The sequence below is a fragment of the Danio aesculapii genome, chromosome 17, assembly GCF_903798145.1.
Source record: "Danio aesculapii chromosome 17, fDanAes4.1, whole genome shotgun sequence".
NCBI lineage: Eukaryota > Metazoa > Chordata > Actinopteri > Cypriniformes > Danionidae > Danio > Danio aesculapii.
The window spans coordinates 37,444,051-37,459,185 of NC_079451.1; the positions used below are offsets into that span (position 1 = coordinate 37,444,051).

Genomic DNA, 15,135 nt, shown 5'->3' on the forward strand with positions numbered 1-15,135 from the left:
CAATTTTGTCTATTGTGTTTTTAGAAGCTGAAAAAATTAAAAAGGCGAAAACAGCTCCTCCAAAGGAAGGTACTGATATTTCTTAAACTCAAAAAATGACATTTAAATATAATTATACACACAGAGATCCAGATAAATTACTTTTATGTTGATTTAAAAAAAGGCTCCAGATTCTTATAGGAATTTCAAAGTATTTTCCATTATTACAGCATGTACTTATATTTTTGCTGTCCATATAAAAAGGTTGACTTGATTTTAAAGAGATTTTAAAGGATTTTAAAGATTTTATTTGACCTGACATTTTTAAGAAGCAGAAGCTGTAACACAAAGCATAAACACTTTATTTTGGGGTGCATTTTGATTATATTGTTTTTGTTTTATATCGTTTTTCATTTTATTGCTTATTTTAGAAGCTGTAAAAGAAAAACCTAAACCTGTTACTGAAAAGAAAGGTATTGTATAACATAACAAGCGTTTGCTACTTGCAAGTGTTTGTAAGTTTATCTGTTGATGATGTCAAGTGAAAGAAATGATCTTATTTGTTTTATCTGAATAAGTACACACATTGTTCATAGAATACACAACAGTAAATGTGGTGTTGATTTACACAGAAACTGAAGCTCTGAAAGAGAAAGCAAAACCTGCACCTTCCAAAAAAGGTTAATTGTTTACATCATGCTTTGAAATAATATTTGTGTGTGTGTTGTGATTTAAGTAATGCTTTTTGTGTGTATATGTGTTTTTTGTTTTGTTTTTTCTTTTATATTATAATATATGACGTTATATTATATCTTTCTTTTATATTATATTTCGAGACTTGAGGTTGCCTATAAGTTAAATGACAACAATGGAAACAATTTAATGATGAATACAATTTTAAATGAAATTTTTACGATGTAAAGTTATATAACATTAGTTATATAACAGCACTTTTCATTAATATTATTTCATTAATATTTAATACTAAGCAAACAAAATCTTCTGACATTTCTTTTTTTAAAACATTTTGCAGAACCTGCTGTTGCAGTTGAAAAAGTTAAGACAAAAACTACAAAGAAAGGTACAAATATCATTTTTAAAAAGCAGTTCTTAGCATCATTTTATATTTGTTTGCAAATATATTTGTAACAAAGATGTTTTTATGTGGGAATAACTGTTAATTCATTAATAGATGTCAATGTAAGCTTATACTGATGCTTCTTTTCGACCTTCACAATGTTAGAAGCTGAAGTCAAGGAGAAAGTCAAACCAGCTCCTGAGAAGAAAGGTTTGATTTACAATAATAGTAAATAAAAATCCAAAAGAAAACCATTTACAGTATTCATATCATTTCAGAAGCTGAAGTCATCATGGAGAAAGCTAAACCAGTTCTTGAAAAAAAAGGTAATGTACAGTGTGTGTTTTAAACATTTTCATCAACCACATTAAAAACGTGTGCAGAAAAGATTAGCTTTTATAATTTCTTCATCACAGAAGCTGAAGTAGTCAAAGAAGTTAAACCAGCCCCTGTGAAGAAAGGTATGAGTTAAGAATTGTTTACCTTGTAAATTCTTATTGTATTATAGGCTTCATAACTCATTCAGGTTGTTTTTTTGTTGTAATTAATTCATGTTCTTTAATATTTATTTAATAAATTACTAATTATTATTATTATTGTTTATTATTACAATATATTTATCTGAATTTCAACTAAACCTAATGAAATATTTAATGACGAACCAATTTAAAAAAAAATCATATTGTTGCCATTTCAGAGGCTGAAGTCATCAAGGAGAAAGTTAAACCAGCTCCTATAAAGAAAGGTATGGATATGAATCAAATCTTCAAAGTTTCACAGTATAAAGCCCATTCATTACATAAGTTAAAACTATTTTATAGAGCCTGAAGTTGTTAAAGCAAAGGAACCTGAACCAAAACCCAAAAGAGGTTAACACTTGAACCTTTAAAATAGCTCAGAACTTTTGCAGTACATATTTTATCATGTTTTATTTTGCTCCACTTTTATTGTACTTTTTTTGTAGAGCCAGAAGTTATCAAGGAGAAACCAGCACCTTCAAAGAAAGGTATTGATCAACAATTGGAATTCTGTCTAGATTACAATTAATTCTCTTACAGTCGAGGTTCCAAAACAAAAGGCCCCTGAAAAGAAAGGTGTATAAAAGCCTTTTTGATAAAAAGTAGTTTTTATATCTAAATAATTTATTATTGTGAATAATCACAAATGTACACAGTAATTAAAAAATGGGATTTTTTAAATTAATTTCATTTAAATATTGTGTTTTCCAGCACCTAAAATAACCAAAGAAAAACCAAAACCAGTACCAAAGAAAGGTAGCTAATTTGTGTTGAAAAAAAACAACAACCTAATGGCAACAAATCATTTTCCCTGGTCATTTTAGAGACCACACTAAATCATTAAATATTTTGTATAAACCTTTTTAGAGACTGAAGCTGTAAAGGAGAAAGTTAAACCAGCCCCTGAGAAGAAAGGCAAGAGTTACTTTAACGGTTAAATTTTTATTATTATCATCATGCAAATATTATGTCAGAAGTTTACTTTCTGTGTATTTTATAATATGTTTAGAGGCTGAAGCTGTAAAGGAAAAAACTAAGTCAAAGCCTGAGAAGAAGGGTAGGAGTTACCATAATTAATTAATTAAAATTTTCTTTCTTAGTTTTACATCTTACCAAGTCAAGTCCAATTCATCTGCTTTTAATTTCGAAATGTAAATATTTTTCAGAGGCTGAAATAGTCAAGGAGAAAGTTAAAGCAGCTCTTGTGAAGAAAGGTATGATTGTGAATAAGATGTACTGTATATATCTACTGTACATTGTAATAGTAATAGGCCCTATTATATATATATATGTGTGTGTGTGTGTGTGTGTGTGTGTGTGTGTGTGTGTGTGTGTGTGTGTGTGTGTGTGTGTGTGTGTGTGTGTGTGTGTGTGTGTGTGTGTATATATAATATAAAACAAAACTTACACAATGAACATACTGGGGTTTCAGAAGTCAAGGAGGAAGCAAAACCAGCTCCTGTAAAGAAAGGTATTGATGACAAAATATTTATCTTATTAAAATCGTTTCCTTATGTGTTGTGTCTTGTTTCTACAAATACTTTTTCACACATTTCAGAAGCTGAAGCCATCAAAGAAAAAGAAAAACCAGCTTCTGAGAAGAAAGGTTTGAGCTGCTATGAGCTTGAATTACTAAATATATATTTAATATATATTTAAACCTCAAAATATTGGATATAATTGCTGTTTCAGAGGCTGAAGTCATTAAGGAGAAAGTTAAACTAGCTCCTGTGAAGAAAGGCAAGAGTTACTTTAACAGTTAAATTATTATTATTAGAATTATTATCACCCTGCACAAATGATGTAAGAAATTTACTCTCTATTTATTATAATATGTTTAGAGTCTGAACCTGTAAAGGAGAAAACTAAACCAGCCCCTGAGAAAAAAGGTAAGAGTTACCATAATTAATTGACTTTTCTTCATTAATTTTTCTTGGTTTTACGTTTTACCAAATCAAATCCCATTAATCTGCTTGTAATATCTGAATGTTATTGTTTTTCAGAGGCTGAAGTAATCAAGGAGAAAGTTAAAGCAGCTCCTGTGAAGAAAGGTAAGATTATGAATAAGATGTACTGTATTTAGCTACATTATATTGTAATTGCAAAAGGCCCTGAAAAAATAAGTGTGATTATGTTATTTTATCTACAGTGTAGATAGTTTTAATAAATATATAAAACAAAACGTACATGATCAACGCACTTGTCTTTTAGAAGTCAAGGAGGAAGCAAAACCAGCTTCTGTAAAAAAAGGTACAGATGACAAAATATTTCTCTTATTAAAATCGTTTCCTTATGTGTTGTGTCTTGTTTCTACAAATACTTTTTCACACATTTCAGAAGCTGAAGTCATCAAAGAAAAAGCAAAACCAGCTCCTGAGAAAAAAGGTTTAAGATGCTATGAGCTTGAATTACTAAATATATATTTAATATATTTTTAAACCTCAAATATAATTTTTAAACAATATTTATATAATTACTATTTTAGAGGCTGAATTCATTAAGGAGAAAGTTAAACCTGCTCCTGTGAAGAAAGGCAAGAGTTACTTAAACAGTTAATTTATTATTATCACAACGCTAAAATGATGTCAGAAGTTTACTTTCTGAGTATTATAATGTTTAGAGGCTGAAGCTGTAAAGGAGAAAACTAAACCAGCCCCTAAGAAGAAAAGTAAGAGTTACCGTAATGAATTATTAAAATAATTTATTTATTTATAATTTTTTTCTTAGTTTTAACATTTTCAGATCAAATACTATTAATCTGCTTTTAATCTCTAAATGTAAATATTTTTCAGAGGCTGAAATAATCAAGGAGAAAGTTAAAGCAGCTCCTGTGAAGAAAGGTATGATTGTGAATAAGATGTGCTGTATTTAGCTACAATATATTGTAATTATAATGGCCCCTGAGAAAAAAATGTTGGTTTATGTTATTTTATATATATATATATATATATATATATATATATATATATATATATATATATATATATATATATATATATATATATATATATATATATATATATATATATATATATATATATATATATATGAAACAAAACTTACACAATGAACACACTGGGGTTTCAGGAGTCAAGGAGGAAGAAAAACCAGCTCCTGAGAAGAAAGGTTTGAGCTTCTCTGAATTTGAGTTTCTTAATATGTATTTAAGATTGCTTTAATCCTCAAAATATTTTATATATTGCCATTTCAGAGGCTGAAGTCATCAAGGAGAAAGTTAAACCTGCTCCTGTGAAGAAAGGTATGGATGCTATTGAAATGTATGGATGTTGGTATGATTATTCATCACATAATTAAATATTATTTAATGTTGAATTAGTATGGTAAGTCATTATTCATCAAATGATAAATATTATCACATAATAATAGCAACAACAACAACAATAATAATAATAATAATAATAATAATAATAATAAAAATAATATTATTATCCCACAAATATATTTAGTATTTTTTATATTTTTACCAGCATATTGATATAAAATGAAAAATTAAATATCCAAAAGATGTTTCTAGATTTTTGCTGGGTAGTTTAGAATAATATCCTCTTTTGTAGTGTTTTATTGTATAATCATATTACATTTACATTTCATATGATAAATGATTTGATGTTTTTTTTATTACTTTCAGAAGCTGAAGCAATCAAGGAAAAAGCTAAAGCAGTTTCTGAGAAAAAAGGTTTGATTTGATTTGTTGCATTGAGAAGATAGATAGATAGATAGATAGATAGATAGATAGATAGATAGATAGATAGATAGATAGATAGATAGATAGATAGATAGATAGATAGATAGATAGATAGATAGATAGATAGATAGATAGATAGATAGATAGATAGATAGATCTAAAACCGTTTACAGTTATTTTAATGTTTTCAAATTAATTTATCTAAAAAATGGATGAGTTTATGTTCTTGAGGATTAAACACAAATCTGACGTAAGACATAATTAAAAGAATGTGACTGTTTTAACTATTTATGCAGTGCAGGCTAAAATAGACTTGCTTTGTCCTAATATTTTATATTATGATCTATGATATATTATGATTATGCTGAAGTGATTAAAGAGAAAGCTAAACTAGCCGCTGGGAAGAAAAAGAGTTTATCTTAGCTTCATGAGGGATTTCTGTTTATGTAAGGAGAAATACAGACATTTATGTACAATATCTCAATAAATTTTATAAATAACCAAGGAGAAAGTTAAACCAGTAAAGAAAGGTATGGATATCAACCTTTTTCTGCATTTGCTGTTATTTTCTCACAAATAAATCTGTTTTAAACCTTTTTATAGAGCCTGAAGTTGCAAAAGAAAAGGCTCCTGAACCAAAACCCAAAAAAGGTGAGATGTTTCACCCCTGTTGCTTTTTTCATCATAATACTGTATTATTCTTTCTCATAACATATCTACAATATCACCATTATAGAGGCTGAAATCATCAGAGAGAAAGTTAAACCTGCACCTGTAAAGAAAGGTATGGAAATTAATCAAATATTGCTGCCTTTGCTGTCATTTTCACACAAATTAATCTGTTTAAACCCCTTTTATAGAGCCTGAAGTTGCAAAAGAAAAGGCTCCTGAACCAAAACCCAAAAAAGGTGAGATGTTTCACCACTGTTGCTTTTTTCATCATAATACTGTATTATTCTTTCTCATAACATATCTACAATATCACCATTATAGAGGCTGAAATCATCAGAGAGAAAGTTAAACCTGCACCTGTAAAGAAAGGTATGGATATCAATCTAATCGTTCGGTATTTGCAGTCATTTTCACACAAATTAATCTGTTTAAACCCCTTTTATAGAGCCTGAAGTTGCAAAAGAAAAGGCTCCTGAATCAAAACCCCAAAAAGGTGAGATGTTTCACCACTGTTTTTTCATTTTTATTTTCTTTTTTAATCAAAGTATTATTTACCACATTTACAATATCACTGTTATAGAGGCTGAAATCACCAAAGAGAAAGTTAAACCTGCACCTGTAAAGAAAGGTATTGATGTCAAGGAATTTCTGTAAAAACAGTTGTTTGATGATATTATAAAATCGTATCACAAATTACTTTTTGATAGAGCCTAAGGTTTCTAAAGAGAAGACACCTGAACCATTTCATTTTTTAATATTTTCATATAATGCTCACATTAAAATAGTTTTTGTCTGCAAAATAAAATGAAATAAAACATATCTGTTTACACTTAAATAAATTATTTTACTGCTTGTTCAAACTACATATTTAAAATGAGCTGAAACAACACAATTCTTGAGATTTTTTTTGTGGACAACTTAATTGTTTTATGTTCAATCCACTTAAATTAGTTAAGTTAACTTAGATGATTTGTGTTGGATAACGTGAATGAATTGTGTTGAACCCTTCCTTTTTTACTGTAGTTTTTATTTTGTATGATGAGCTCTTTATTTAAAAACACATTGTTAGAAGTTTTTTAGTTTCAGTTTTTAACATTTATCTTTAAACACTTGCAGAAGAAAAACCTAAGGCAGCACCAAAGAAAGGTCAGTATGCATCTTATTGTGAATATAATGACTATTCTTGTTGTAAGATTTCAACATTTTGGATATATCATAACATTTCAGAGGCTGAAGTTATTAAGGAGAAGCTTACACCAGCTACTGAGAAGAAAGGTAGGAGTTATTGATGTGTGCGTTCTGTGTAAAATAATATTCCATTGCTGATTTTGTCATTATAAAATTACTTCATATTATAAAAAAACTGTTAAATGTTTAATATTATCAACTATTTAGAGGTAGAAGTCATCAAGGAGAAAGCCAAACCAGTCCCTGAGAAAAAAGGTAGAAGTTAAAATTTCACATGTGCTTTTATCAAGAATATTTCTGTCTCATAAAATAAAAAACTATAATTCCTGAATATTTCACATCATTTTCTTCTGCAGAGGTCCTTAGGGAGAAAGTTAGGCCTGCTCCTGTAAAGAAAGGTAGGGGTGTCAATGAAATAATCTTGAATTGCTGATTTTCTTAATGCAATGATCATTTATCACATGGATGCTGTTTTACAGAGCCTGAAGTTGCTAAAGAAAAGGCTCCTGAACCAAAACCCAAAAAAGGTGATTTTTTTTTCAGCACAAATTTTACATGGTCTATATATTTATACTATTAAAAATCTATTGCTTGACATGATGAGACTGAATTCTTCTTGCCTTTTCTGTTTTGTAGAGGTTGAAGTCAGCAAAGAGAAAGCTAAACCAGCCCTTAAGAAGAAAGGTTTGATTTACTGTGTTGATAATCAAATCCGTCTCAATACTTGTATATCCATTTAAACATAATAATCAATTACAATTATTTCAGAGGCTGAAGTCAAGGAAAAAGTTCAACCAGCTCTTGTAAAGAAAGGTATGAATTTAATTAATCAATCTACAAGAACCGATTCTTTCATGAAGTACTAGGACCTGTTAGCAAACAAACCAAATGTTTATTTACAGAGCCAGAGCTTCCCAAAGAAAAGGTGCCTGAGCCAACACCAGAACCTGAGAGAGGTAGCATTTTGTGTTTTTTCATGTCATTTTTAACTCACGGATGTCATATGCGATGTCAAAGATGAGACATTAGTGATTTGATATGAATAGAAAGCATATTGTATGTAAATGCTGTTGTTTTATGTCCTATGGAATCAAAGTTTTGATATTTATGGAATCAAAGTTTTGATATGTTTGCCTTAAAATGTATCCATTCAGAACGCACAGTCTTTCATTTCTGCCAATAATCAAAATCTATTTTGATTACATATCTAGGTAAGAATTTAACAACATACTTCCTCTGACATGTGAAATATATAAAATATACTTTTATGGTTTCATGCTGGATCTCATATTTTTAATGCATCCCAAAATAACTGACACATGCGGTCTACTACAAATTCAACAAGGGAAGAGAAAATGTGTGTGATGGCCAGGGGTGGTATTTTATGAGGTATTATGAGATTCTTTTTATTATTAATACTTTTATTATCATCATGGATACTGCTCTCTACTATTATTATTGTCGTTGTTATGCATGATGTAACCTTTTATAGGTTACTTTTGTTTGGAACCTATAAAAGTTTGATGGGTCAGTGTTGTTTTCATGTAGTAGTTGTCATGTGATGTTCCATGTGTTTCTGTTTATGTCATGTGATTCCTTTGTTCTGTTTTCCGTTGTTTGTTAATGTTTATGAGCTCCACCTGTGTCACACCCCTGTATGTATTCAGTTTAACCTTGTCCTGTGTATTTATACCCCTGAGTTCAGTTTGTTTATTGTCTGGTATTGTGTTGTCAAACCTGTGTTTTGATGTTCCAGTGTTGTTTTTTGTGAATAAATATGTGTTTTTGATAATTCCTGTGCATTTGTGAGTGAGCCTCCTGTGACAGATAAATCAGTTTATTTTTATTTTTTGTTTTTTATTTTCTGTAGTTTGTAAAGCTGCCATACTCATACAAAAATGTATAAAAAAAATAAAAAATTTGTACAAAATTATAATTGTACAATTGTTTTTAAATGTCTTGCTGACCGAAGGGTGAAATGTAGTGATTTGAAGAAAGTATTTACTATGTTGTCAAATAATTTCTGACATGATGATTTTTTTTAGGCAAAATATTACACAGAATGACATATTAGTATTACACTTTTATTGTTTTGATGATTGAAATCCCTGTTTTTTATCTTTGTCCAATTTCATGTAATTTGTGTTGTTGTATGTTTTGCTCTGAAACATCATTTATCTTTTCATTTCTTTCAGTAGAAGCTCCAAAGGAAAAGGCAAAAGTAATCCCTAAGGAAAAAGGTACAATTTAGTATATGACCTAATATTGCTCATTTGTCTCAAATATGTTTATTACAAGTAATGTTTATTGCGGGAAATTTGATTTAATGTCTGTTAGCTAATCACTACTAATTTTGTCAAGTTCTAAACTCTCGTGTTTTCCAGTACCTGAGATTGCTAAAGAAAAACCAAAGCCAGCACCAAAGAAAGGTAATTCTTTCAATTTATTTATAAAAATAATGCCAATCCTATGCTGTAAAATATATCTATTAATTAACAGTTTTCGTATTTTGTGATTCACAAGAGTTTTCCTTTTATTTACTTTTGTGAATTGCATTATATGGGACCTTGATCTCTGCTCTGTCGATTTTTGATATTGAAAATTCAACTCTACAGTTTAACAAAGTGACTTTTATTGACATGCAGTTTGAAACAATATAATGTACAACAAGTGATATATAGAGAAATAAGTCAAACAACAGAACATGTACTAGCAGTTTATTAATGAAAGATTTTGTAGAGTGATATACAACACCAACCCTGGCAATATATCACTTTAAACTTAAAAATGTTAGTAGACGTCCCCTTTTCTAAATTTTCAGGGGTAAATGTTTTTGGAAGAAAGATCAAGATCTCATAATGCAATTTAAATTCATAAATAAACCGAAAAATAAAAATATGAGACAAAATATGTAAAACTGCTAATTTATGCAAGCGAAAGCCAGCCCTTAAGGAGAAAGGTTTGATTTACTGTTTTACCTTCTAAAATCATTTGATGAGAGAAAATGATCAAATAGGGTAGATTTCATATTAATTTCAGATTTGTTGCATTTTAGAGGCTGAAGTGAAGGAGAAAGCGATACCTGCTCCTGTGCAAAAAGGTAAGAGTTTATATTAGGATATAACCATGATTTTGTTCGTGTGTGTGGGTGTGCATATATATATATATATATATATATATATATATATATATATATATATATATATATATATATATATATATATATGTATATGTATATGTATGTATGTATATATATATATATATATATATATATATATATATATATATATATATATATATATATATATATATATATATATATATATATATATGAATGTGTGTGTGTGTATATATGTGTGTGTGTGTATATATATAAGTCAGAATTATTAGCCCCTTGTTTATTTTTTCCCCAATTTCTATTTTACGGAGAGAAGATTTTTTTCTAAGCATAATATAGAACACATTTCTAAACACAATAGTTTTAATAATTAATTTCTAATAACTGATTTATTCTATCTTTGTCATGATGACAGTAAATAATATTTTACTAGATATTTTTCAAGACACTTCTATACAGCTTAAAGTGACATTTAAAGGCTTAACTGGGTTTATTAGGTTAACTAGGCAGGTTAGGGTAATTAGGCAAGTTATTTTATAATGATGGTTTGTTCTGTAGACTATTGAAAAAATATTGCTTAAAGGGGATAATAATTTTGACCTTAAAATGTTTTTACTTTAATTAAAACTGCTTTTATTCTAGCTGAAATAAAACAAATAAGACTTTCTCCAGAAGTAAAAATATTATCAGACATACTGTGAAAATGTCCTTGCTCTGTTAAACATCATATATATATACAACAATATTCTCTAATAATAGTTTATTAATATTATTATTGCCATTTCAGTGGTTGAAGTGGTCAAGGAGAAAGTTAAACCAGCTCCTGTAAGGAAAGGTATGGACCATATTCAAATTCCATTGTTTGGTTGTTGCCTATGTAGTGATTAAATTATCACATGAAATAAAACTATTTTATAGAGCCTGAAGTTCCTAAAGAAAAGGCTCCTGAACCAAAACCTAAAAAAGGTGAGATTCTTCTTTATATTGACAAACAGATTAGACATTTTAATGCATTTTGTCCCCTTGCAGAACAGATTAGTAATGTATGTTTTTGTTGGTATTTTTCACAGTTACAGTTGAAGTCATCAAAGAGAAAGTAAAACCAGCCCCTGTGAAAAAAGGTTTGATTTATTGTTTACATTTAAAATAATATAAAATGAATGAGGGAAAAAAGCTTCAATGCTAAAACAATACAAATATTTTCAGAGGCTGAAGTGAAGGAGAAAGTTAAACCAGTCACTGAGAAAAAGGGTAAGTGTTTTTTTTTTTTACATTGTGTAATTATATCTTATATTAAACATAAAATTAGCATTTTGCTCTCATTAACTTATATTATAACTTAAAATTATAAAAATTATTATTGCCATTTCAGAGGCTGAAGTCATAAAGGAGAGAGTTAAGCCTGCTCCTGTTAAGAAAGGTATGGATATTATTAAAATCAACATAAACACTGTCGATTTTCCACTGCTATTTATAACTCAGTTTTCACATGAATAAAAATCTGTAGAGCCTGAAGTTCTTAAAGAAAAGGCTCCTGAAGCAAAACCCAAAAAAGGTGAGTTTTCTTGTCTGTTTAATTAGTGTAAAACTAAATCGTTTGTATTATATCTCTTTTTATGTTTACATATTCACTATTTCAGAACCTGAAGTTATCAAAGAGAAAGTGAAGAAAAGAGAAGCCCCAGAGAAGAAAGGTTTGATTTACTTTAAATTGTAATGAAAGCTATGTTTGAACATATAATATCATGCTAAAAAGCATTTTTGTTTAATATTAACACTTTAGAAGTCATAAAAGAGAAACCTAAACCTGAGAAAAATTAAAAATGTATTTAAAAATAAAAATTAAGCTAAAATTGTTCTCAAATTCAGTGATGATTCTTAAGTTTTTTTCCTCATTCTCTAAATATTTTCATAATTCCAGAGGCTGAAATCAAAAAGACTAAACCAGCTCCTGTAAAGAAAGGTATAGATATTTATGAAATTATCCTGTTTTATTGTATTGTAAGTCATTGGGTACATTTACATGGACACCAATGCTTCGATTTTAATACTTAAGATAATACTCTGATTAAGAGTCTACAGTACCATGTGAACAGCGATTTTTGATTAATTTAATCCGATTAAGGTCATAATCAAACTAAACGCTTTCTTATAGTGCAGTACAGACATGTAAACACCGCAATCAAACTATTACCGTCATGTAGGATTTTTGCTGCATTTTGTGAGAGGATATTCCATATACACACGGCTGTTTGACACTAATCTTTGCACCTACCCAGTCACTGAAGGACCACAGACACCTGCATCGTGAAATCCCCCATACGGCGTGCGGTATCAAATTCCATTAAAACTACACTCGTCTAGCAGTTCATACTTGCATCCATAATCTCGTTTGTCACAGGGGGCATGCATGAAATGAAAGTGCCAAACTGCAGTAAAAGTTAATTCAAATTAAAAATGAAACACTTGAAATTTCATGAAACTCCGGAGGAAATGTAGATAGTGCGATGACGTTAATCGAATTATGTGTTATAAAATGTAAACCAGGATCATGAAAGGAACATTCAAAAAGCAACTCATTTAAACACCTTAATCATATTATTGTCTTATTCAGATTAAGAGAAATAATTCGATTACTGATGTCCATGTAAATGTAGTCATTGTTGTATAATTAAATTCATTAAATAAAATGTTTATAGAGCCTGAGGTTGTAAAAGAAAAAGCGCCTGAACTTACCCAAAATTAGAAAAGCGTTTATTTTTAAAAGGATTTTATTTGATGTAACTCAACATTTCAAACTTTTTTCATATTTCCATGATATTCTCAAATTTTTACAATTTAAAACTGCATGTTTTGCAGCACCTGAAATAACCAAAGAAAAACCAAAGCCAGCACCAAAGAAAGGTACTGTTACCTATTTTAAAAATAGCTTTCCCTTAAAGCAAATCTTTACAAAAGCTAATGCTTTCCATGTTTTATACTATTATTTTAGAAGCTGAAGTCATCAAAGACAAAACTAAACCAGCCCCTGTGAAGAAAGGTTGGATATACTTTGTAATTTAATAAAAAAAACGTAAGAAATATAGAATTATGCTAAAAATAATTTTATTTATGAACTTTAGAGGCTGAAGTCATCAAGGAGAAACCAAAAGCAGTTCCTGAGAAGAAAGGTATTAGTGTTAACCTAATATGTTCATTTTTACCAAAGTTAAATACCAAATTAAATCTCATATTCAGAATATTTTCATATTTCAGAGGCTAAAGTCATTGAAAAGAAAGTTAAACCAGCTCCTGGAAAGAAAGGTAGGGATGACAATCAAATTCTCTTGCTGTTTTCTGCTGCATGATGATTATTCATTATAAATATTCATTTTATAGAGCCTGAGGTTGTTAAAGAAAAGGCCCCTGAACCGACACCAAAAAAAGGTGAGATCTCCTTACTGCTAAAATAAACGATTTTAAACTCAGCATTTCCAAAAGATAGGCATTGAAATGGACAATTCTGCTTGATAAATGACTGGAATTTTTACAGCACCTGAGATAACCAAAGAAAAACCAAAGCCAGCACCAAAGAAAGGTATTATGCCACTTTTGATTTGTAAAAATGTCTAGCCATATTTGTGGTGTTAGTTTTGAGTTTTCATTATTTTAGAGGTCGAAGTCATTAAAGAGAAAGCTAAACCAGCTCCTGAAAAGAAAGGTTTGATTTTTCTCTGTTATCAAATTGGCGTTATTATGATACTGCGTTAAGAAAATGTGTCCTTTATCTTAATATTTTTGTTATATCCTCATTATAGAGGTTGAAGTCATCAAGGAGAAAGTTAAACCAGCTCCGTTAAAGAAAGGTATGGATGTCAATGAAATAATCCTGTAATTATGAAATATTACGTTTTTTACTACTACTTTAATACTAAGTTATATTACATTTTTACTACTACTGTTGTACATAATAAGAATAATGTAAATCATACATGTAAAATAATGCTGTTTTATAGAGCCTGAGCTTCATAAGGAAAAAGCACCTGAACCAAAACCAGAACCTACAAAAAAAGGTATTGTCGTAGTTTACATAAAGTAAATTAAATCCATATTCAAGATATTTTTTTCTTCTTTAATCATTAATTTTCACTCCCTTTTAGTTGAGGTTCCAAAGGAAAAGGCAAAAGCAATTGCTAAAGAAAAGGGTACTTATCAAATTCACAATAAAACAAATAATCATTACATAACTGTCTTTACTTTTGTTTGCTGTTGTAAAGTTATTCTGTTGTCTTTTGCAGAACCTGAAATAACCAAAGAGAAGCCAAAACCAGCACCCAAGAAAGGTATTTTTGTGAGATTGATGCTGTCAGACTGTTTTAATAAATGAACTTTAATGTATTTTAAAGTAATGTTTTGCATTGCCAATAATTCAGAAGCTGTAGTCGTCAAAGAAAAAGCTGTACCTGCCATCCTGAGGGAAGGTACTGTATGAGTTTAAATGCTGTTTTTAGAGTTAAATTATCATGACATTAACCTTAAGTCAGACATTTTATTGTATTTTTATTATTTATTTTTTTATTCTTTTTTTATTATGAATTAATTATTATTTTTATTTTATTATTTTATTTATTTTATTAATTATTTAACTTTTATTTTATTTTTTGTTTTATTACTTAAATTTAATTTTTATTAATTAATTTAATTTAAATTAATTTTTGTATTATTTTTATTTATTTAATTAATTAATTTTTATTTTATTTTTTATTATTTTATTTATAATTTTTTATTTTATTAATAATTTTTATTTTTTTTATTTTAATTAATTAATAAATTTTTATTGTTTTATTATTTAATATTTTATTTTTATTCAATTTTTTATTTATAAAAAATTTTACTT

The 15,135-nt window shown here is 28.6% G+C and overlaps 1 protein-coding gene and 1 long non-coding RNA gene across 3 annotated transcripts in view; both read left to right on the forward strand.

Moving 5' to 3' along the window:
- The first annotated feature begins 414 nt into the window (after positions 1 to 414).
- LOC130244768 (titin-like) overlaps positions 415 to 15,135 on the forward strand; it is a 22,553-nt gene continuing 7,832 nt past the window's right edge. Inside the window, exons 1-52 of the mRNA XM_056477299.1 lie at positions 415 to 452; positions 612 to 659; positions 1,013 to 1,060; positions 1,223 to 1,267; positions 1,336 to 1,383; positions 1,474 to 1,518; positions 1,755 to 1,802; positions 2,022 to 2,063; positions 2,287 to 2,331; positions 2,443 to 2,490; positions 2,585 to 2,632; positions 2,742 to 2,789; positions 3,008 to 3,046; positions 3,913 to 3,960; positions 4,061 to 4,108; positions 4,196 to 4,243; positions 4,368 to 4,415; positions 4,663 to 4,701; positions 4,787 to 4,834; positions 5,225 to 5,272; positions 5,885 to 5,932; positions 6,018 to 6,065; positions 6,142 to 6,189; positions 6,275 to 6,322; positions 6,399 to 6,446; positions 6,534 to 6,581; positions 7,070 to 7,099; positions 7,181 to 7,228; positions 7,349 to 7,396; positions 7,498 to 7,539; positions 7,621 to 7,668; positions 7,778 to 7,825; positions 7,910 to 7,954; positions 8,044 to 8,097; positions 9,337 to 9,381; positions 9,526 to 9,570; positions 11,632 to 11,679; positions 11,767 to 11,814; positions 11,900 to 11,953; positions 12,181 to 12,222; positions 13,119 to 13,163; positions 13,252 to 13,299; positions 13,382 to 13,429; positions 13,515 to 13,562; positions 13,638 to 13,685; positions 13,792 to 13,836; positions 13,912 to 13,959; positions 14,057 to 14,104; positions 14,255 to 14,311; positions 14,399 to 14,443; positions 14,537 to 14,581; positions 14,672 to 14,719. Coding sequence (XP_056333274.1) covers positions 1,350 to 1,383; positions 1,474 to 1,518; positions 1,755 to 1,802; positions 2,022 to 2,063; positions 2,287 to 2,331; positions 2,443 to 2,490; positions 2,585 to 2,632; positions 2,742 to 2,789; positions 3,008 to 3,046; positions 3,913 to 3,960; positions 4,061 to 4,108; positions 4,196 to 4,243; positions 4,368 to 4,415; positions 4,663 to 4,701; positions 4,787 to 4,834; positions 5,225 to 5,272; positions 5,885 to 5,932; positions 6,018 to 6,065; positions 6,142 to 6,189; positions 6,275 to 6,322; positions 6,399 to 6,446; positions 6,534 to 6,581; positions 7,070 to 7,099; positions 7,181 to 7,228; positions 7,349 to 7,396; positions 7,498 to 7,539; positions 7,621 to 7,668; positions 7,778 to 7,825; positions 7,910 to 7,954; positions 8,044 to 8,097; positions 9,337 to 9,381; positions 9,526 to 9,570; positions 11,632 to 11,679; positions 11,767 to 11,814; positions 11,900 to 11,953; positions 12,181 to 12,222; positions 13,119 to 13,163; positions 13,252 to 13,299; positions 13,382 to 13,429; positions 13,515 to 13,562; positions 13,638 to 13,685; positions 13,792 to 13,836; positions 13,912 to 13,959; positions 14,057 to 14,104; positions 14,255 to 14,311; positions 14,399 to 14,443; positions 14,537 to 14,581; positions 14,672 to 14,719 — 2,230 coding nt within the window. The 5' untranslated portion in view covers positions 415 to 452; positions 612 to 659; positions 1,013 to 1,060; positions 1,223 to 1,267; positions 1,336 to 1,349. The remainder of the gene's footprint in view (positions 453 to 611; positions 660 to 1,012; positions 1,061 to 1,222; positions 1,268 to 1,335; positions 1,384 to 1,473; positions 1,519 to 1,754; positions 1,803 to 2,021; positions 2,064 to 2,286; positions 2,332 to 2,442; positions 2,491 to 2,584; positions 2,633 to 2,741; positions 2,790 to 3,007; positions 3,047 to 3,912; positions 3,961 to 4,060; positions 4,109 to 4,195; positions 4,244 to 4,367; positions 4,416 to 4,662; positions 4,702 to 4,786; positions 4,835 to 5,224; positions 5,273 to 5,884; positions 5,933 to 6,017; positions 6,066 to 6,141; positions 6,190 to 6,274; positions 6,323 to 6,398; positions 6,447 to 6,533; positions 6,582 to 7,069; positions 7,100 to 7,180; positions 7,229 to 7,348; positions 7,397 to 7,497; positions 7,540 to 7,620; positions 7,669 to 7,777; positions 7,826 to 7,909; positions 7,955 to 8,043; positions 8,098 to 9,336; positions 9,382 to 9,525; positions 9,571 to 11,631; positions 11,680 to 11,766; positions 11,815 to 11,899; positions 11,954 to 12,180; positions 12,223 to 13,118; positions 13,164 to 13,251; positions 13,300 to 13,381; positions 13,430 to 13,514; positions 13,563 to 13,637; positions 13,686 to 13,791; positions 13,837 to 13,911; positions 13,960 to 14,056; positions 14,105 to 14,254; positions 14,312 to 14,398; positions 14,444 to 14,536; positions 14,582 to 14,671; positions 14,720 to 15,135) is intronic.
- On the forward strand, positions 10,195 to 11,508 carry LOC130244710 (uncharacterized). Of its 2 annotated transcripts, none has more exons than XR_008839246.1 (4): positions 10,195 to 10,241; positions 11,178 to 11,225; positions 11,330 to 11,380; positions 11,466 to 11,508. It is a non-coding gene; the product is annotated as an uncharacterized LOC130244710 (long non-coding RNA). The 2 variants fall into 2 exon arrangements; XR_008839245.1 differs by lacking the exon at positions 10,195 to 10,241 and adding an exon at positions 11,045 to 11,094.